The sequence below is a fragment of the Oryza sativa genome, chromosome 2 (assembly GCF_034140825.1).
Source record: "Oryza sativa Japonica Group chromosome 2, ASM3414082v1".
Taxonomy (NCBI): domain Eukaryota; kingdom Viridiplantae; phylum Streptophyta; class Magnoliopsida; order Poales; family Poaceae; genus Oryza; species Oryza sativa.
The window spans coordinates 2,524,503-2,546,263 of record NC_089036.1 but is presented as its reverse complement, the minus strand read 5'-3'; the positions used below and the strand labels follow the sequence as shown (position 1 = coordinate 2,546,263).

The window sequence follows — 21,761 nt, the reverse complement described above, 5'->3', positions numbered from 1 at the left end:
TGATTGCTTGAAGGAAAGCCGTGCTTGATTCTGAGTTGTTGTCTAGCTGCAATAAGTTTAGTTTTTCCCATAGATTATTGGCATTTTTGCATCTTAGGAGTATGTGATCAGCTGATTCTAGTGTCAGGCAAAGGGAGCAGTGGGGATCTTCATTCCATTTTTTGCTGACCATATTGGCTTTGGTGTTTAGCCTGTCTCTGAATGCTAGCCAAAGGAAAATCTTACAATTTACCTCAGCGTACTCAGCCGATGGAGCGGCGGATGGACCAGCGGAGGACGACATCGTTGCGAGCGGAAGTTTGCCGGAGCTAGAATCGCTGTGGAGATCGCCTTTCTTCGCCGAGGGGATCGCCGGAGAGAGAGAAGATAGAATCGCTTCGGCGGTGAAAACGGAAGTAACGGTGTGAAGTTTCTCGGGGGTGACGGTTAGTATTTAAAGCGGAGCGATAACGGTCGGAAAAACGGCAATATGTGATTTTCTTGGGGATCAGATATGGCAAATCCGAAACATTACCAAATATTCCGGACTTGGGGGTCATGTGTTAATGATCAAATTTGGTAATTCAAAGTATCGGAGATTAAGATAAAATCGAAGCGGAATCCAAGAGATAGATCGTTCCGGAAATAGAGCAAGAATCGGCTGAAGTCCGAATCGGCTGCGACCAGGTCAGTAGAGTTTGAGTCGGACAAGGTAGCCGATTGAGCCGATTTCGACAATGTGACTCGATACACATCGTCGGGTTGAGCTAATGTGCTTCATATGGATTGCCACACATGGATTGAGTCCTAAAAATGGCAATTGTATCTATTAATTAGGATATTTTATGTAATTTCCTTAGAGATAAGTTTGGGCAAAAGTCTGCCGTAAAGACTTATGGTATCTTAGAGTTTATTAGAGATAAGAGTCATGTCCGACAAGGACATATCTTGTATCTCGGGTATAAATATGACCCGAACCCATGTAATCAAATAACACACGTTCTATACAATCTCGGCGCATCGCCACCCTTTTTACTTTCGTTTCATCTCGACGATTTCTTACTTTCGAGTTGAGCTGCATCGTTTCGATCTTCAACTAGAGGTAAACTTGTCATGGCGGCTTGCGTTCTCGGGATTAGTGCTTACATCTTTATGACATTCTAATCTTGTTTATGCAAGTTGTCGATTTATCATATATCCTATATAATCTCTGGCAATATTGCTATTTAACCCTCAGTCGGCTAACGTCTATCACTGGAGGGCAGCCGATTAAGTTAAATATCAACGTTGACTTAGATTATATAGGGTATCCACCACCCTATGAAATATCCAACGGCATGATTGTCTAGATATTGTTATTCTTTTCATACTTATAGCTGCATCAGTTGAGTTTGACCATATAAGTCGTGATTAGAATCTCAATCTCTAGCCTGCTTTTGGCTGCCGATTAGGGTTTCATCAGGGTTTCAGCCAATCTTACCTGATTTAACTACTTTATATCCCATATGCTTGATTGATATGTTAAATCTTATGTTAAGATCTCATCACATTTAGGTATATTAAGCTTCTTGTTTGGTATATTTTGCTTGCCTTAATATCTTAATATAGAGTGGTATCGGAGTATTAGCCGATACATGCTAGATCTATCTTATCGGCTATGCTATGAATGCTTATAATCTCCTTGTTAATGTATATTTCGATCTAAGTGATTTATACTGTCTCGGCATGGCGACCGATCTATCCCAATCACTTGATTTAAGTATATATCGACAGAAGTATTATATACCGTTAATATCTACAGCCGATCGAGTAGATTTAGTTCTTTCTTGTTTATTTATGACTGCCGATCGATTCAAATATGACATCGGCTCAGAGATAAATGATATGTCATCGGCGACTGGCCGATCGGCTATCATTTATGGATTTAATCGCGGTTTCTTTGTATTTATTTCTTGTTGATTGCAGGATCAAATCAACTGGCACGCTCACGAACCTAAAGGAAAGATTTTTGGACCTGCACTAAAGTTAAGCAGATCTTCCAGGCCACTGTGTGTTTTTCGCATCAACAAGTACAAGTGGCCTAACTTATAGAATTAATTGCTGTACCCAATGCTAATTTAATCTATGGACTTCAAAGTACTAGACACACTATTTATATGGACTCATTTTTCGAATTTACTAAAATTATGTGATGGTTCTGCGTTTTGTTTTGTTAACAAAATTGGTGATATTTTTGAATTCAATGTTCACCTACAGAGATTATTGCAGGTAGTACAGCTGTGATCCCTTCTATTCCCCATGCAAATACCACTGGTCAATGGCAGGGAGGGTTTGCGTGGTTCACAGGATCCAGCCAAATGGTTCCCCCCATGCATACAGAAGCTGGAAGCTCTCAGTTCCAAGTATCGTTTTCCGGTAGTTCAATAAACACACATTTTAATGTTCATCATTTTGTAATTTACTGAGCCACGCACATATTTTCTTATTTTCGCAGGTGTACCTCAAGTTAACATGCCCATGTTTTCAACGGGTATGAATGATTAGTGCCAAGGAGCTCCAACATTCAACATTGGTTCGTAAATAATGTGTTTCATTTTTTCACTATCTTTATATTGTGATATTAATTTAGCTCTCCACCTGCAGGGGGATGTATCAAATGTCCATGAATGAAAACACACAACCACAAGGACCAAGCTTTCTCGAAATGTTAGGCCATGGAGATTGGTTGTTCAATCAACCACCTATCATGCAACCACAAACAACAGGTACAACTTATAATTTACTAGAAAATAATTTATTTTCAGTATGTGTGCACGCTACAACTTTGCATTCAATGTTTTGTAGGAATGTACAACCCTGAACAAATGATGGGATATGCCGGCAGCATACAGTCATACGGAGAACCATGTAGCTACGGTGGGGGCTCGTCAACAGCACAACACGACATAGGACCATTGCAACATGATGAACCACCACCAATAACTCAGCCAGCCCAAGACTACGACGATGTTGATCTCCGCGGTGTTGAAGTCGTCCGTAGGTCTGTCCGCGAGCGATATTCACCTGAAAGATTATCTTTGTCAGGGCGCAGACCTCCAACTGGTGCTAGAAGAAAGGGAAAGAAAAAGGAAACTGGCACGTCCCGAAATTTCGATGATGAGGCTTAGGAATAGAACGATTTTATATTGGGCTCATTCGAACTAATTTGTAATTTTTTGTGTTCAAACTTTCTAATATCTCAGCTACATTTCTAAATAAATAAATTTGAAATACTTACCTGCCTTACCATCACGAACACTTACAAATATTTACACTTCAGTGGGTTTGAACACTTTGCGAATTCATGGCATTATCTTATGGTAAGCCCCTAATATGCACCATAAATTATCGCGTACTCAGTTCATACCACAGGATAGGGCCTGCGAATTCGCAAAGTGCACTAACCTACTGAAGCTTACACAAGTGATACGCTATACTTGAGTCCGCATCTTTCGTTTCGCAACGTTCCTTTTATAGGCACTCAACAAGTAACCTCTCTAACCAGACGACAACAAACTTTCGGCGGACAGCACGCGAAAAAAATCTAGCATCACTCTCTCTTTGTTTGTGGCGAGCATGTGACATAGAGAAGACAAATAACTTTCGGTGGACAAAAAAACTTTCGGTGCGATCCCGCAGAATGGAGGCACGGAGTAGCAGTGCATTGTTTTCCATACCTAATTTTGATCGTCTGTCTTATTTTTTTAAAAAATAAATTATTAATCACACATAATTTACTATTCATGTTTTATCATCTAGTAATAATAAAAATACTACTTATAACGAAAATTAAATAAAATAAACCATCTAGGTTAGACATTGAAATTTATAGTTGCACTTAAAATTGTTAACGAGGGAGTTCAGTTTACGGGAGAAGGGTGTGGGACCGGCATCACGGTGCCGCAGACTGGCGCTGCATGACCGCTCGGTCCCGCGCCTCCACTCTGCGCAATCGAGCGGCACTAATTGGGGAGGCGGGCCCGCAGGAGCGCTATCGGTTCCGCGGATTGGGGCTGCGGGACCGTCTCGGTCCCACACCTCCGGTCCGCGCGATCGCCTGGCCAGCTGACTGGTCCCGCTACCACCACCACTCAGCGCAGCCACGCCGCGGGACCGACTCGGTCCCGCACATCCATTCCACGCGACCGAGTCGGTCCCGCACACCCGTTCTGCGCGACCGCATTCCCGCACTGCCAATCTGCGTTGCCATCTCGTTCCCGCTTCCCCAGTCCACGGGGAAAGTATATTTGCGCAAATATTTGACTCCAACGTATATAAATGCATATTACTAAAAAAGAATATATATTCAAATTTAATTCGATAAACCACATGCATACACCAGCAGGCAGGGGCGGAGCCCAATGGGCCTAGGGGGGTTCATAGGCACCCGGCCCAATTTTCAGTTTTAGTAGGTAATAAGTTCACCGGAGGTCCCTCAACTTAACAGCGAGATTTTTTAAGGTCCCTTAACTACAAAACCAGAAATGTGTACCCTTAAACTTACACAAACTGTGCACACAAGGTCCTATAGCAGTATATATGGGTGGTTTCACTGATATGGTATCCTAGTCAGCAAAAAAAATTAAAAAAAGTACGTGGGACCCATCTGTTAGCTACACATATTTTTTTTCTTCTCCTTCTCCTCTTTTCTCTCTTCTCTCTTCCCTTCTTCGGGCCGGTGGTGGGCGGAATCGGCGAGCGCGGCAGCAGAGTGGCGGCAGGCTGCGGACGACTGGCGAGCGTGCGGCGGGCTGCGGCGCGGAGCGGATGGCGGGCGAGTGCAACGGTGGACCTCCGCCATTGCTGCCCCTTCCTCCGCTCGCCGCTCATCGCGTGACGGCACCAACGCGGCTGGCTGCGGCGGGAGGGAGGTGGACCGCGCGCTTCTTAGTTGATGGCGATGCCCCGGAGCTTCATGTGTGTACGCCGATGGGTTCGTCGGGCTCCAGACCATGTCGGTGTAGGAGAGAGGATGGTGCCCGCGTCGAACGGCGGCCGTGCTTAGCAAGAAGACATCGAACTACTACTTAACCGATAGCTTCGAATAGAGCTGGGTTGGGTCGGCTGGCTGACCCCGCCACGGCCAAGGCCAGCGTCGCCGGCCGCTGTAATGATCAAATTTGCACAAGTCTTTCATTGTCGATCTGATCATCATCCACCAAGCTCATGTACCCAGTTTAGCAAAAGTAAGCACAAGGCTTCACACATGTTTCACAGCAACTTCTGCCGCTGCGACCTCCTCCCATGCTGCGCCCACGACAGGAATGGTGGTAACGTGAGCCCAGTCAGGTCCCAAGGCCGCCCACCAACTTCCTCCCGCGCACCACCTGCATCTCCTCTGCAATTCATCCAACCATGCATTGGAGCCACTGAGCCAGCATTCACCTCCACCTTCTAATCACCACCGATTGACTCCGCCTCGCCGTTGCGCGATGCTGATTGCGCTTTACTAGGTTTGGACGCGGCGGCAGCTCTCCCGCAGCCCAGAGGGTACCTCCGCACGGCGGAGGCGAGGCGCACGAGCACCACCTCGGTAGCAGCGGGTACCTAGCTCGATTCCGGCCACCAACCCATTCCCCTCGCCGCGATTGGGCCCCTCGGTCGCGACCACGAGGAATGGCTGCCTTGCCAGTTTGGGGGATTTCGTCACCGCGCGCGCCGATGCGTTCGGAGGTGGTCGGAGGAGGTTGGCGCGCCGTCCGCAGCCCGCCGCCGCTCTGCTGCCGCGCTCGCCCACTGTTGATTGTTATTTCAGCTATGGCCCCAAGGTGATCCAGGTGATGGCAGTTGCAACGGCTGGATGAATAATTCAGTTTTGAGTTTGTTATGCATGCACGAGAGATGTGGCGAGCTGCAGGAGTAGACGACCGCGTCAGGCGTGCGTTGTGGGCGTGAGTTTTGCACGGCATTGTATCCAGGAGTTCCGGATCGTGGGATGGCGCGATTGTAGGCTTGGATTCGTTTTTTCTTTTATTAGAGTATAAGTAGCAGTAGCTAAAATTTCCATTTGTAAGTTTATCAATTCAGTTGAATGAAAGAACCCAGAAAATTGTCCCACAAATTCCTTCTCTCTCGTGATTCTCTGAAACTCTGAAATACTCTGCTTCTCTGTTCTGAATTTCTTCCTGTGTTCTTCAGTTTTTTTTTGTCTGTTGCCGTGCCGGACGTGTGCAGTGTGCGCACAAAGTGTTCGATTGGGTGATTAGCAGCTAACAAGTGGTATCAGAGCTTCTCAGGTTGAGGGCGGATCTGGCACTATGGCGTTGGTTCCGGCGACGGCAGACCCGGCGAGGGGGGAGCTCAGGAAGTGCTTTCCTTTACCCACAGCTCACGTCAACCAACTACACTAGTTGGGTAATACGTGTGCAGGCTATGATGGAGGATCAAGGCGTATGGGAAGCAATCGAGCCGGCGGCCGGGGCGGCCGTCGACCCGAGGAAGGACAAGAAGGCAAAGTCTCATCTTCTCCAGTCGCTGCCGGAGGATCTCTTGATGCAGGTTGCAAAGAAATGCTCGGCAAAGGAGGTTTGGGATTGCCTCAAGACGAGATTCGTCGGGGCGGATCGGGTGCGCGATGCGCGCCTGCAGACACTCAAGGGAGAGTTCACCAACATGGTGATGGAGGCCGGGGAGACGCTGGACCAGTACGCCGGCCGGATCACCACGATGGGGGTCCGGTACTCTGCTCTCGGCGCGACGTTGAATGACGCCGCCATGGTGAAGAAGCTGTTCGACACTGTCCCGGAGAAGTTCATCAGCCTCGTCGCAGGGATCGAGCAATTTTACGACGTCGACACCATGCCGTTCGAAGAAGTGGTAGGTCGCCTCAAGGCGTATGAAGAGCGGATGCGGAAGAAGAAGGCGACCACCGGCGGAGTGACCGCGGACAGGCAAGTTCTCCTCACTCAGGCCGAGTGGGAGGCGCGCTTCAAGAAAGGCGGGGGAGAAACCTCGTCACCATAGAAGAACAAGCCCTCTGGTGAGGGGGCGAACCGCGGCCAGGCCGGGCGTGGTCGTGGCAGGGGTCGCGGACGCGGCGGGACGCAGAGCAGCGGTGGCGGCTCTGGTGGTGGCGGCGGTGGCCGCGACAAGAGCCACATAAAATGTTTCAACTGTGAGGAGTTTGGCCACTACTCCACGCAGTGTCCACATCCCAAGAAGAAGAAGGTTGAAGCTCATCTTGCGCAAACGGAGGATGCTGGCCCAGCTTTGTTGCTCGCTGTGACAGAGGCGGTGCAGAACGCGCCGCGCCAGGATGCGCTCTGCGGGCTGGTCGTGCACGAGGAGCGTGTGTGGCCTCGCCTGATGCTGGCAGAGAAGGGAGCAGCTGCTGGTGATCTGTGGTACCTGGACAATGGTGCCAGCAATCATATGTCAGGAGATCGTCGGAAATTCCGGGAACTGGACAAGACCGTGACGGGGCAGGTCAGGTTCGGCGACGCCTCGTCAGTGCAGATAATGGGGAAGGGATCCATCCTTTTCTCATGCAAGAACGGTGACCAGTGGTTGCTTGACGATGTCTACTACATCCCCAGCCTCCGCTGCAACATGGTGAGTTTGGGGCAGCTAACTGAAACTGGCCACCGTGTCGTGATGGATGGAGATGACCTCGAGGTGTTCGACAAAAATCCTTGGCGATTGGTGATGAAGGTGCGGCGATCCTCAAATCGGCTGTACCGCATCGAGCTACAGCTGGCGTCACCGGTGTGCCTGTTGGCTAGTCTCGATGACCCGGCGTGGCTGTGGCATGCCTGACTCGGACACGTGAATTTCCATGCATTGAAGCTATTGGTGGACAAGGAGATGGCGGCAGGAGTGCCCGCAGTCCACCACCCAAACCAGCTGTGTCAAGCATGTCTGGTGGCGAAACAAGTCCGGCAGCCGTTCCCAGGAATGGCAAACTATCGAGCAGAGGCGCCGCTCGAGCTGCTCCACATGGATCTGTGTGGGCCGATCACTCCATCGACGTTCGCCGGTAATCGATACTTTATGTTTATCGTTGATGATTTTTCTCGTTGGATGTGGGTGTTTGTGATCAAGTCGAAGGACCAAGCGCTCGCGGCCTTCGAGAAGTTCAAGCCGTTGGCGGAGAACACGGCAGGACGAACGATCAAGACACTCCGGACAGACCGCGGCGGCGAGTTCTTGTCCGGCGAGTTCGCGCGCGTCTGCGATGCAGCCGGCATCGAGCGCCACCTGACGGCACCGTATTCACCGCAGCAGAATGGCGTCGTGGAGCGTCGCAATAGGATGGTGATGGCAATGGCGCGGTCTCTCCTCAAGGGGATGTCCGTGCCCGGCAGGATGTGGGGCGAGGCAGTTCGTCACGCCGTATTCCTCCTAAATCGGCTGCCGACCAAGGCGATGGGAAATCGCACTCCGTTCGAGGCATGGACGGGGAAGAAACCTCACCTGGGCCCCTGCGGGTGTTCGGGTGTACGGCGCACGCGAAGGTGACTGCACCGCACTTGAAGAAGCTGGACGACCGGAGCAATCCGGTCGTGTACCTGGGCGTTGAAGAAGGGAGCAAGGCCCATCGGCTGTTTGATCCGCGTCGTCGGCAAATCATTGTAAGTCGTGACGTTGTTTTTGATGAAAACACACCTTGGCAGTGGAGTGTTGCTGCAGGAGAGGTGACTTCCACTGAGTTCGAGGTAGAAGAACCCGTCGGCGCAGAGCAGCCGGCGCCGGCAGAGCAGGCAGGCTCGGTACCGTGGTACCGGGCGCCGCCGGCAGGAAGGCGAGCCGGCAAGGAGCCAGAAGTGGCAGAACAGCGGGGAACACCTCCGGCAAGCCCGGCGAGGTTCTCACCAACCTTGCCTAGCACGCCTACACTCGGCTCATCCTCAACGCACTCTGCCGAGGTGCAGGCGTCACCGCGCACGGCCGACAGTGACGACGGGCCGGTGTGGTACAGAAGCTTGGCGGAGATCATGATTGAAGCACCTCGGGTGGACCTGGTGGAGGATGATGATGACACAGAAGCGCTGCTCGCAGAGATGGAGGAGCCGACATCCTATCGTGAAGCAGCCGGCGAGCCGGCGTGGGTGAACGCAATGAACAAGGAACTGGAGGCTATTGAGAAGAACAAGACGTGGTCGCTGTGCATGCTGCCAGCCGGTCACAAGGCAATAGGGCTCAAGTGGGTGTTCAAGCTAAAGAAAAACACTGCCGGTGAAGTGATCAAACACAAGGCGCGGCTGGTGGCGAAGGGGTACTTCCAGCGGCAAGGTGTGGATTTTGATGAAGTGTTTGCGCCGGTTGCAAGGTTGGACATGGTGCGAGCTATACTTGCAGTTGCAGCTGATCGAAGGTGGCAGGTGCATCACCTTGACGTCAAGTCGGCATTCCTTAATGGTGATCTTGAGGAAGAAGTATATGTCTCTCAGCCAGAAGGTTTTGTTGAGAAGGGAAAGGAACATCTTGTGTACAAACTGAGCAAAGCTCTCTACGGGCTGAGACAGGCGCCATGGGCGTGGAATACACAGCTTGATCGGAGCATGAAGGAGCTTGGTTTCAGCCGGTGTGCACAAGAACAAGCAGTCTACACTAGAGGTACAGGGAGTGCCGGGATAATTGTTGGAGTATATGTTGATGATCTGATCGTGACAGGAGAAAGCCCAAGCGAGATCACTGCATTCAAACAACAGATGATGGGGGAGTTTGAGATGAGTGATCTTGGACTGCTCACCTATTACTTGGGAATTGAAGTGTTGCAAGGCACTGACGGGATCGCCATCAAGCAGGTTGCTTATGCAAGGAAGATTCTGACCCAGTTTAGGATGCTAGATTGCAATTCTACCTCAATTCCTATTGAACATCGTTCACAGTTGCACAAAGATGCTCAAGGAAGCACAGTTGATCCCACGGAGTACAGGCGAGTGATAGGTTGTCTTCGTTACTTGTTGCATACTCGGCCGGATTTGTCCTACACAGTAGGCGTGGTGAGCAGATTCATGGAACGACCGACAGTGATGCATTTCAAGGCGGTGAAGCAAATTCTCAGATATCTCAAGGGGACAATCAACTGTGGACTCATGTTTTCTGGAGGCAATGGTGCAGTGGAGATTACTGGTTTCACAGATTGTGATCTGGCCGGCGACAGTGATGATCGTCGGAGTACTAGCGGCATGGCGTTTTACTTCAACGGCAGTTTGGTCTCATGGAGTTCACAAAAGCAGAAAACAGTGGCACTTTCGTCCTGTGAGGCTGAGTTCATGGCAGCCACTGCAGCAGCGTGTCACGCTTTGTGGCTGAGGGGATTGTTGATTGAGATGATTGGTGCAGAAGCCAGGCCGGTGAAGCTGTATGTTGATAACAAATCAGCAATTGCACTCATGAAGAACCCTGTGTTTCATGGGAGAAGTAAGCACATCGATACCCGGTATCATTTTATTCGTGAGTGTGTTGAAAGTGGGAAGATTCAGATTGAATTCGTCCGGACTGAGGAGCAGCGGGCGGATGCGTTAACAAAAGGGTTGCCAGCAGCGAGATTGGCGACAGCACGACACCTGCTAGGTGTTCGTGATTTTGGGCCGTAGCAGAATTAAGGGGGAGTTTGTTGACTGTTATTTCAGCTATGGCCCCAAGGTGATCCAGGCGATGGCAGTTGCAACGGCTGGATGAATAATTCAGTTTTGAGTTTGTTATGCATGCACGAGAGATGTGGCGAGCTGCAGGAGTAGACGACCGCGTCAGGCGTGCGTTGTGGGCGTGAGTTTTGCACGACATTGGATCCAGGAGTTCCGGATCGTGGGATGGCGCGATTGTAGGCTTGGATTCGTTTTTTCTGTTATTAGAGTATAAGTAGCCGTAGCTAAAATTTCCATTTGTAAGTTTTTCAATTCAGTTGAATGAAAGAACCCAGAAAATTGTCCCACAAATTCCTTCTCTCTCGTGATTCTCTGAAACTCTGAAATACTCTGCTTCTCTGTTCTGAATTTCTTCCTGTGTTCTTCAGTTTTTTTTTGTCTGTTGCCGTGCCGGACGTGTGCAGTGTGCGCACAAAGTGTTCGATCGGGTGATTAGCAGCTAACACCCACTGCCGCGCTCGCGGATCCGGCCCGCCGCCGGCCCGAAGAACGGAAGAAGGAAAGAAAGAAGAGAGAAAAAGAGGAGGAGAAGAAAAAATATGTGTAGCTGACAAGTGGGCCCCATGTACTTTTTTAATTTATTTTGCTGACTAGGATGCCAAGTCAGCAAAAACACCCATATATACTGCCATAGGAACTTATGTGTACGGTTTGTGTAAGTTTAAGGATACACATTTCTGATTTTGTGGTTAAAGGATCTTAAAAAATCTCGCTGTTAAGTTGAGGGACCTCCTATAAACTTATTCCTTTTAGTAGTTACCCCTCATTTTCACCTGGAAAAAGTACACTCAAAGTCCCTTAACTTGTCATCGAGTTACAAAATCGTCCTCCAACCGCAAAATCAGATATCCGACGTCCCTTAACTAATCAAAACTGGTCACAATAGATCATTCGGTGGTTTTGATACCGGTTTTGTCCTACGTGACAGCTGAGTCAGCGTGGGACCCATGTGGGCCCCACCTGTCAGCATGCCACGTGTATAGATGGCCTTTTGGCCCGCCCGGCACGGCCCGGCCCAGGCACGGCCCACCAGACATCGGGCCGGCACGGCCTGATTGGCACTTCGTGCCGGGCCGTGCCGGCCCATGGGCTACGCCTCCCGCCCAGGCACGGCCCACCAGCCGTCGGGCCGTGCCGGGCCGGCCCGAAGGCGCGGGTGGTCCATCGTGCCTTTTTATATAAGTCTATATTCCATCCCTCCTCTTTGGGCCGTGAAATATATATAGCGAAAATAAGTCTATTTTCCGTCCCTCTTCTTTGGGCTGTGGCATATATATAGTGAAAATAAGTCTATTTTCTGTCCCTCCTCTTTGGGTTGACATATATATAGCTAAAATAAGCCTATTTTACGTCCCTATTCTTTCGACCATGGCATATAATATGTCTATTTTTACTCCCTGTTGTTTATGTGTCGGGCCTAGCCTGAGGCCCATCGTGCCGTGCCGGCCCGGCCGTGCCCAACCCCTGACGGGCGGTGCCGTGCTTGGGCCGGGCCAAAACGCCGTGCCATGGGCCGGGCCATCGGGCCTCGGGCCTTTTGGCCATCTATAGCCACGTGAGCACCCTTTCTTTTCCCCTCTTCACCTATAGTTGGCCATAAGGCCCGAGGCCCGAAGGCCCGGCCCACGGCACGCCTTTTTGGCCCGGCCCAAGCACGGCACGGCCCGACTTGGGTCGGGCCCGTGCTGGCCCGGCCCGACCGTCGGGCCGTGCCTGGGCCTCCCCACCGGCACGCTGGGCTGGCCCGGCACGGTCGGGCCGGCCCGGCACGATGGGCCGGCAGGCCAGGCCCGGTACATAAAGTATAGGGACTAAAAATAGACATATAAATGTAACTGTCTAAAGAATAGGGACCTTAAATAGACTTATTTTAGCTATTTATATACCCCAGCCCAAAGAAGAGGGAGGTAAAATAGACTTTTTGTAGCTGTACATATGTCACAGCCCAATAGGAGGGAGGAAATTTAGACTTATTCTGAGGAAAAGCACGACGGCCCATCGTGCCTTCGGGCCGGCCCGGCACGGCCCGAGGCGTGTTGGGCCGTGCCTGGGCCGTGAGCGCGGCACGTGGGCTGGCACGGCACGGCCCGGTGCGTCGGTCGGGCCGTGCCGGCCCGACAAGCCTCGGCCCAGGCACGGCCGGGCCTGGGCCGTGCCGTGCCGGGCGGCCCACATGGCCAACTATATCTTCACCCTTCCTCCTATCTCTCTCTCACTCTTCTTTTGGCAAGCCCGTCGGCGGCTGGGGAGGAGGCCGTCGGGGCGAGGCGGAGGCCGGTCGCGAATGGCGTCGGTGACGCTGCGTCACCGCCGGCGGAGAAGCGGTCCCGCGCGGGCGGGTGCCACGGCCGTTGGGCGCGGAGGCTGACGAGGACGTGACGCGGCGACGACGCTTGGCGTGGCCGGCGGCTTACGGGGAAGAACTGACGGCGGCGGCGGGGGAGGAGCTTGGCGCGGCCGGCGGCCAACGGGGAAGAAACTGGAAGGCGGCGGTGGCGGAAGAACTGGGCGACGGTGTCGGGGAGGGCGCAGAGCTGGCCGGCCTCAGCGACGGCCCGACGCTTCCTTGGCGACGGAGAGGCTGTTTTGAGCAGCTGTTGGGTGAGGCCCATGAGCGTCTTGATGGAGTGGGATTAGTTGAAGATGGTGTAGTTCTTGCCGTAGATGCACTGCACCCACACAGCCGTCACGAGCCCCAGCCACCTCCCCCACCTCGTCCCACCATTGCGTCCAGCGCCGCCGCCAGCGAGAGTTTGCATGGCCCATGCATCTCATAAAAACCAGCGAGCTAGCTTCTTTTATAAATAGTAATCTTGTTTGCTTAACGTAAAATGACAAAATATCGTCAAACATCCGTCACGGAGCAGAACACGAAGCGGACGTCCACATGCGCGGGCATCGCCGGCTGCAGCGCGTACGCTATCGAGATGCACGATGTTGCGACGCTCGTACCGCTTCGGCGTCGTCAGCGTCCCCACAAGCGTGTAAGTATATCTGATGGGAGATGTGCTGCAAGCTCAGGCCACACCCCGTCTGGCCCGGCGAGCTCCACGAGAACTTCATAGGCGAGCTCCTGACGAGGGCAGCGACGAGCTGGTCGCGGAGGATGAAGGCGCGGCGGGCGAGCAAGATCCGAAGAAGGACGTCGAGTCGAGGCGGCGGCGTCCGGTTGCGAATGGCGTTGGCTGCGTCGCCGCCGCCGGCGAAGCGGCCCCGCGCGGGCGGGCGCCGCGGCTCCCGCGCCGCATCCTCCCTCTCTCCGCGTGCTCGCTGTCGACCTCCCCACCTCCTCCCTCTTCGCACGCGCTCTCCGCTGGCCGGCGGCGCGAGAGCAGGCGTGCCGTCCGTGCGCGGCGCGGTGGATGAGGATGGGGAGGACCAGCGTCGTCGCCGCGTCACGTCCTCGTCGGCCTCCGTGCCCAACGCCGCGGCGGCCGCCCGCGCGGGACCACTTCGCCGCCGGCGGTGACGCAGAGTCGCCGCTGCCATTCGCGACCGGCCGCCGCCACCTCGTCCCCGCGGCCTCCTCCCAGCCGCCGACGGGCTGGCCAAAACAAGAGTGAGAGAGAGAGAGGGGAGGAGGAGGGAGGGAGAAGAGGGGAAAAGAGAGGGTGCTCACGTGGCATGCTGACAGGTGGGGTCAGCCCACGCTGACTCCGCCGCCACATAAGACAAAACCGGTATCAAAACTACCGAAAGATCTATTGTGACCGGTTTTGATTAGTTAAGGGACGTCGGATATCTGGTTTTGCGGTTGGAGGACGATTTTGTAAGTCGATGACAAGTTGAGGGACCTTCGGTGCACTTTTTCCTTTTCACCTCATAGGAACCCCCTCAGCCCAAGAGTGTGCACCACCCTGACCCATGAGCGAGCAAGCAACGGCCCATTTGCAACGCCAGGAGACGCCCCCCACGCCCAGGAGCGATGCGCCGACGCCTCGAGTATCACAGCCGCGCCTCGTCTCCTTTTTTTTTTTTTTCTTTTCCCCCACCGCGAGTCCACCGATACCGCGTCGTCTGTTCGTCTTCGTCATCCGTCGCACCAGCAGGCTGCAGTCTGCATCGCTGGCCCGCGGGCTCGTCGAGTCGCCGTCCTGCCGCTGGTCGCCCTAGCCGGCCGCCGGTAGTAAAGCAGCAGTAGCTGCCAGCTGAACGCCTGGACTAGGACTACAGAGGCAAAGGGCGCAGAACAGTAGGGCAACCGAGCAGTGCACAGGCAAACTGAAGAGAGGTATTCATCTAATGATCTAATTATCTCTCTCTAATTCTCTTGATTAGTTTCAGATTTTCAATTTATACTCCTCTCTTCTCTTCTAGTTCACTCTTCTTTTTAATCCAATTAGTTTGATTTGTAACTTGATTCTACTTTTTCAATTATCCAGATTTATATAAGCTAGGGTTCAAAGTTTGAAGAACTGAAAGGAAGTTTCCATTAAACATCTCTGCTTGAAGGGACTCCTGTTGTCCTTCATCCATTAGTCCATCAGACCATCATTAGTAAAATTGTAAGCACACTGTGACACTTTAAGATGGATGGAAAATTAAGATGTCTTCATCGGATATAAATTTTTAGTTCAAAATTAAAATGTTTCTGACTTTTGTTCTAGATTTATTGTGGGCTATTAACTATCGATGATGTTGAGATTAACAGCTTTGAGCCCGAGGATGAATTTTGCATAGATTAATCGTCTTCTATGTATTTTTTGATGTTCCATTTCGCGGTTTCTTTTCGTCTTATATTTCGGTAAGCACTTTTGCTTGCTACTCAATGATTTTGTCTCAATAGTTATCCATAAATGAACGAATAGCATTATTTATAGTAATTGCCGCTCTCTATATAGCAAAGTAGTGCACCACCCTTAGGTGGTGTTTAGATCCAGGGACTTAACTTTAGTCCCTGTCTTTAGACACTAATTTAGAGTATTAAATATAGACTACTTACAAAACTAATTACATAAATAAAAGCTAATTCACGAGACAAATTTTTTAAGCCTAATTAATCTATAATTAGAGAATGTTTACTGTAGCATCACATAGGCTAATCATGGATTAATTAGGCTCATTAGATTCGTCTCGCAAATTAGTCCAAGATTATGGATGGGTTTTATTAATAGTCTACGTTTAATATTTATAATTAATTTTCAAACATCCGATGTGATAGGGACTTAGAAGTTTTAGTCCCATCTAAACAGGGCCACTGCCAGCAGGCACGAGCAGTAGCGGTAGCTAACGCTACAACGAGTACCTGGCAACAAAATAGATGAAACCGGATCGCCCCATGCCTGTGCGAACATCCGCCAATCCCCTCGAATAAAGGAAAATATTTGGAGCAGAACAATGCATGAACCGGTACGAATGGAAAGTAAACCTGACCATTTCAATAAGCAGTTAAGTACACACCATGCCTGTCAATGACTGCCCACAAGAGCTATTAATTAAGACTATCGCTGAAGAAATAATCGGAGGTAGAACTGGGGGTGTGTGTCGGCACTGATCCCCACCTTCCCATACATGACGCTGAACGTAGCTGGAATCGGACGTGCTCGGTCGCTGTTTCTGCTGCTGCTTGCATCCCACAAATCCTGGAAGGAAAACAGAAGCAGATCAACATAATGGCTCATAACGTCACAGAAATTCCTCAACAAAACCATCGTCTTTGCCCTGTCCTGCAGGAACCCACCCTGAAAAGGCCGTCCAGCTCCACCGGCAACACGACCGTGTGTACTGTTCTAGCACCGCCAGCCCAGAGATACCGGTGACTCCTCCATGGCCGAGCTCAAACAAGGAGGGAATGCACAACATTCATCAGCACAAACGGTGGAAGAACAGAAAGAAACTGCCGTTTACCTCTGGCACACAGACATGGAAGGATATGCGGGCGTCGGCGGCAGCAAGGTCGGCGAACGGTGGCTCCCATCCAAGGAAGAAGCAATCGTCGCCGCAGCCACTTCAACGACCGCTACCGACATCCCAGCTAGATAGCACCACATTACAAAACAAAGAGATAAGTATGCTTGTCACATTTTGACAAATAACAGATTGATCAGGGAACTTCCTGCTACCTAACCAACCAACCTTCACTTATCTGACATTCTGAACTGATAATCGTGGAGCACAACAAACCAAATCAAGGCAAGCCGCACTGCCACTGCCACATTCTGGAATCGCTGGATGAACAGGTGAATGTATAGAAATAGGTGGCAATTAGGGCCAGTCACAAAGTTAAAAAAGAAAGCCATTCACTCACCGTCCATCCAGACAAGATACTTCATGGAGTCACCGGCCGCTGTTGGTGTGAGGACCACCCGCAGCCATGGTCAACAAATGCACACGCCCTCGAAACCCTCATAGAGTCCAACCCAACCCTGCATAATTGAAGGCAGCACAACAACCCACCAATGTCCATCTTGGTGAAGAAGATGAAGTTGATGGCGTCCGCCTGTGCCAGCAACCGCATCAGCGTGTAGTCGCTGTTCCGCCTAAACAAAAATCACCAGAAATCTCCGTAGAGAGGAAGAAGCTAACTCACATATCGTTGGCAAGGTTGACCCTGGTGTTGGCGAAGAAGCCGCAGCCTGGGCTGTCATCGAGGGTAGCGGATTTGAGAATGAACTCGTAACACACCAAGCTTCTCCACCTCCAAATCACGTTGTGATCGAGGGCGGCGGCCGGTGGCGTGGATCTGCTGCAGGGGAGGGCAGCGACGGTTGTGGCCGATGGACGTCTTGCGGCATGGATCTGCTGCGTGGGAGGGCGGCGGCGGCGCGGTGGCGGCGCGTCGGCCGACGATGGCAAGGGGAGGGATGACGTCGACGGAGTCGGGCGGCGCGAGGGGTCGGCTGTTAGGGGAATCGATGACCCACGATGGTGAGGGGAGGGACGAAGTCGGCGTCGGCTGCAGCCACCACAGGTGCTCGAACAGCAACGCGTCCACGGCGAACGCCACCGCGGGTCCGCCGCCCGGCCGCCGCGAGGAGGCGCCGCACCGGCCCGGCCTCGAGCACGGCCAGGTCGACGGGGGAACAAGTTCCTCTCTCCCTTCGTCGTCCCCACCTCCACCCTGACCACATGCGCCGCCGCGGACGCGGAGGCGGAGGAGTCGAGGCGCCAGTGCCCGCCGCGGCGAGACGCGGAGCGGAGGAAGGTGTAGCAGCCGGCGGAGGACGGACGCGGCGACGGGGCCTCCTCCTCCTCCTCGCCGTCGCCATCGGCGGGCGCAGCGGCGTGGCTCCCGATGCCAGGATCTGGGCCGTCAGCTCTTTGCGCCGCCTGTGGCGTGGTCGTCGGAGCTACGACCTCGTCGCTGATGAAGGCTGCGCCCGCCTTCACCGTTGCTCGGCGGAGACGGCTGCGCTCGGCGACGGCGCGAGGCGGAGGCGGACGAGCTCCGACCTCCGAGACGGCGATGCGACGGCGGTGGCGGAGGAGGTGGAGGAGGCGGCGGTGGCACGATGGCGACGGCGGAGGGAGAGGGTGAGACGAAGGGGAGGAGGGGAGAATGACAGGAATTTTTTTTACAAATAATACGATTTTAATGGAGCAAAAATATTGGTCGGTTAAATGAAATCGCAAGTCTAGCACCTATAGAACAGCCGTTGTTCGCCTATCGATAGGTACTTGTTGAACTGCCAGTTCGACGAGTGATAAAATATCTTAAAAAAAAAAGAAAAACACTGTAGTGACACTGTAACAGCGCAGCCTATCAAACTTTGCCCGTTTAATAAATCTGGACTATTCGATATGTCCATGTGGGGGCACTGTAGCAAAGTACTATTTTTTTTTCTTAGACCAACTACCCTGTGGTACCTGTTGAATTTGTTCGATAGGTACCCCTAAACGTAAAATTTTGCCTATATTTTTGCGATTTTTCATTAAATCGTATTATTTGTAAAAAAAAAGCTAGGGCTGGGGTGGGTGGGTTAGTGTGAGTCATTTTTCGAAAAAGCCCCTCTTCTTTTAATTTTTACAACACAGTCCTAATTCACGATTTTTCTTTTCTTTGCACGGAATATCTGGGCCTCCATGAAAATAAACACCTCATAGGCACGGTTCTCAAGGGACCTTGATCGAATTACCCGGAAATCAAAGGGTTTTTTCACAAAAATACCACCCCATGCACTGTTCATACTGTATCAAAATCCTGACGTGACACACCTCCTCGCCCGCCCAACCTGCGCCCCTTCAGGCTATGTTCGGTTACTAGGGATTTAATCCCCAAGGAGAATCAATCCAGGGAGGAATTAAGTGAATCCCTCTCATATCACTTAATCCCTGTTGGGGATGAATCCCTTGCTTTTCCTAATCCCTCTCTAGAAACCCTGTGTTTGGTTTTGGCTGGGATTTTGGCTAGAAAAATCTAAAAACTGCTGACCAACGTGAATATATGAATGCTGATGCTCAATAATAACCGAATACTCCCTCCGCCCCAAAGAAAATTCCAATCCTGGGTTTGAACCTGGACACCCTCCGTCCAAAAAAACCCAATCCTGGGTTTGAACCTATCTAGGAAAAAAAAACCCAATCCTGATAGGTTCAAACACAAGATTGGGTTTTTTTTGGGACGGAGGGTGTACATATTAGTCCATTGTCAATAAACTGAAAAACAGTTATGACTGAAAGTATGAACCAATGAAAATGGAAACATCACAAATTAAACAAGTCCAAGATGAGTGGAGAGCTGACGAGCAGCAGGAGACGACCTGACAAATTAAATAAATTAAACAAGTCTGAACATTTGTTCTATTCAAAGGTTGCATCAACAATATACATATTCAAAGGTTCAGGGATCAACATTTGCTGATGCCGCAAAAAAGCAGTATCCTTGCAGACTTCCTTCTTCCCAAAGCCTGCAGAGAAAAAAGTTCCCTTTAGTTTCTGACTGAAACTGCATAATTTAAGGAACACTTCTGTGCAATGAGCAATTGTTTCGAATTGGTGGTTGTGATCTCAATCTATGATGTAGAAAAGAGAAATTTTTATGTGCATTTTTCATAATTTTGGCTGTGTTTAGTTCACGCCAAAATTAGAAATTTGGTTGAAATTGGAACGATGTGACGGAAAAGTTGAAAGTTTGTGTGTGTAGAAAAGTTTTGATGTGATAGAAAAGTTTGAAGTTTGAAGAAAAACTTTGAAACTAAACACGGCCTTTAACTACCAAAAATGAAATTTAAAATAATGGACGGCCCTCTGTAGGTTGTTGCTTGCTGCTTGCACATCTCAACCAAGAATCTATCTTTCAGCAAAATATAACAGGTGTGTGTGATTGATGATAAAAAATCAGAAAAAAATATACTTGCTTAATTGCTGATGGCCAAGAACATTGATGCATATATCAAATCAATACTATACTATTGAAAAGTTCACATGTAGGAAATAGAATAACATTAAGACAAAAAAATGACATAGGAAATATTTGCTGACTGTAAGTTGGATGGCTAACAAAAATAAAACAGTGACTTGCCTTTTCTTTTCCTGCTCCTAAAGTTCTAATACAAGAGCATGCATATGAATAGGACAATATCAAGTACTTCTGAATTGGGGGAAAGAATCATATGTGCCTGTAATCGTCCTCCTAACTAGTATATCAAGAAACAATGAGAGTACATATGGATATGGAGCGTGCACATATATAGGTCTAAAAACCAGTAATAGTTAGAGCAGTATATAGTACTACTAAAGTTTCCAGTTCATATAGTTGTACCAATTTTAAAGCAAATTACTAGCAGGTCAATTAGGGCTGTGTTTAGTTCCTGAAATTGGGGAGAAGTTTGGGGAAAGTTGGTAGTTTGGAAAAAAAGTTAGGAGTTTATGTGTGTAGGAAAGTTTTGGATGTGATGTGATGTTATGGAAAGTTGGGAGTTGAGAGGAAGTTTGAGTGGAACTAAACACGGTCTATATGAGCATATGGTTGGCTCCTAGATTACCTGTACATGTACAAAGAAATTTTTATGTGCATTTTTTATATTGCGTGGCTTTTCAAATTCTGACACTAGCAATAATATAAGTTCTGTAGGAGTCTAGAGAAATCAAATGCAAGGGTCTAACATAATATCAGTGCACACATTTTGCATATATTATCTTAATAAAAAAAACATCAGGACTTCCTCCCATTCCCCACAAAGTCAGCAATGCATTGCATTTCCTTTATTTCACCCCATACGCAGCAACAATAGATCTAGCATTCCTGAAGATGAACTATAGAAAAATAACCAAGGAAAGTACTATAATAAAACAAATAATGCATATTCCATTTATATTATAAATTGAAGTAATATGGTAATTAGTCCAAGGGACCTTCATTTGTGGTTTTTACCAAAGAAAAAAGCATTGGAAGTATTATTGGTGATTTGTCAATAGAGTTTTATGGCACACAAAATAATCATTGGTGATTCATCAAAATAGAAGAACATATGCACAATAGAGTTCTACTGAGCCGTCACAGAATCACCTCCCTAATAACAACATCAGCATGCTGAGAAACATACAAGTAGAAATGGTGATTCTTGAAGATTGGAACCAACTATACTAGTTGACATTAAAGAGAATCTGTGGATTCCTGATTCATACGCATAACAAGCAGAATTAAGCAGCGAAAGATGAAAAGGAATTTTGCGAAAAAACAAAAAAGAACAGGCATCAGCCGCGGAGTTCGAGGGGACGGCGGATATGACGGCGACCTCCAAGACGGCGAGGACGGCGACGGAGGCGGCGACAGAATCCTAGGTAGGAGACGGTCCGGTGAGAACCAAGAACCCTAGGCTTCAAGAACCAAGATCCAAAGTTCCAAACCCTAGGTAGTACAGGGAGAAGAGAGGGGAATGAAGAGATACTCACCGGTGGGAAGGTGGCCAGCGGAGGGGAGAGCGCCGCCGCCGGGGAGAGCGCAGTGTTGCCGTCGCGCCGTCACGCGGTTGACACTCGCACTCGCGCTTGCGTCGCCGCCGCTGCCTTCTCGTCTCCTCCATGCGAGATGTATTTTTCCACGCCTCCACAGTAGATGATTTTTTCCCGGGCCTGGACAATAGGGAACCCCGTGATGGGCCGGATTAAAATCAGCGACAGGGCTTAACCGAACGCAATTTTTTGCCTGGGCCGGGATTATTTTCACACCGGGATGACCCCCGTGGGTTGGGCCACATTCCCGGCCAACCC

At 50.3% G+C, this 21,761-nt stretch overlaps 1 protein-coding gene and 2 long non-coding RNA genes across 7 annotated transcripts; 1 reads left to right on the top strand and 2 right to left on the bottom strand.

Moving 5' to 3' along the window:
* Positions 1 to 2,905: 2,905 nt before the first annotated feature.
* On the bottom strand, positions 2,906 to 18,131 carry LOC4328283 (uncharacterized). 5 transcript variants are annotated; one of them, XM_066307711.1, is made up of 6 exons: positions 17,140 to 18,131; positions 16,858 to 17,049; positions 16,458 to 16,584; positions 16,112 to 16,192; positions 15,856 to 15,978; positions 2,906 to 3,042 (listed from the first exon to the last, which is right to left on the bottom strand). In XM_066307711.1, the coding sequence occupies exons 2-6, from the start codon at positions 16,880 to 16,882 to the stop codon at positions 3,039 to 3,041; spliced, it is 360 nt and encodes a 119-aa protein (XP_066163808.1). In that variant the 5' UTR covers positions 16,883 to 17,049; positions 17,140 to 18,131; the 3' UTR covers positions 2,906 to 3,038. The 5 variants fall into 5 exon arrangements, 3 of the variants coding, with proteins under 3 accessions (XP_066163808.1, XP_066163806.1, XP_066163807.1); XM_066307709.1 differs by lacking the exon at positions 2,906 to 3,042 and having other exon boundaries at positions 15,397 to 15,978; XM_066307710.1 differs by lacking the exon at positions 2,906 to 3,042 and having other exon boundaries at positions 15,397 to 15,978; positions 16,858 to 17,016; positions 17,140 to 17,288.
* LOC136355310 (uncharacterized) lies at positions 14,623 to 15,317 on the top strand. The gene is made up of 2 exons (XR_010739463.1): positions 14,623 to 14,841; positions 14,993 to 15,317. It is a non-coding gene; the product is annotated as an uncharacterized lncRNA (long non-coding RNA).
* A 1,145-nt stretch (positions 18,132 to 19,276) lies between the features above and the next one.
* LOC136355309 (uncharacterized) lies at positions 19,277 to 21,601 on the bottom strand. Its single transcript, XR_010739462.1, has 3 exons — positions 21,444 to 21,601; positions 21,287 to 21,328; positions 19,277 to 19,456 (listed from the first exon to the last, which is right to left on the bottom strand). It is a non-coding gene; the product is annotated as an uncharacterized lncRNA (long non-coding RNA).
* Between the last annotated feature and the right edge of the window lie 160 nt (positions 21,602 to 21,761).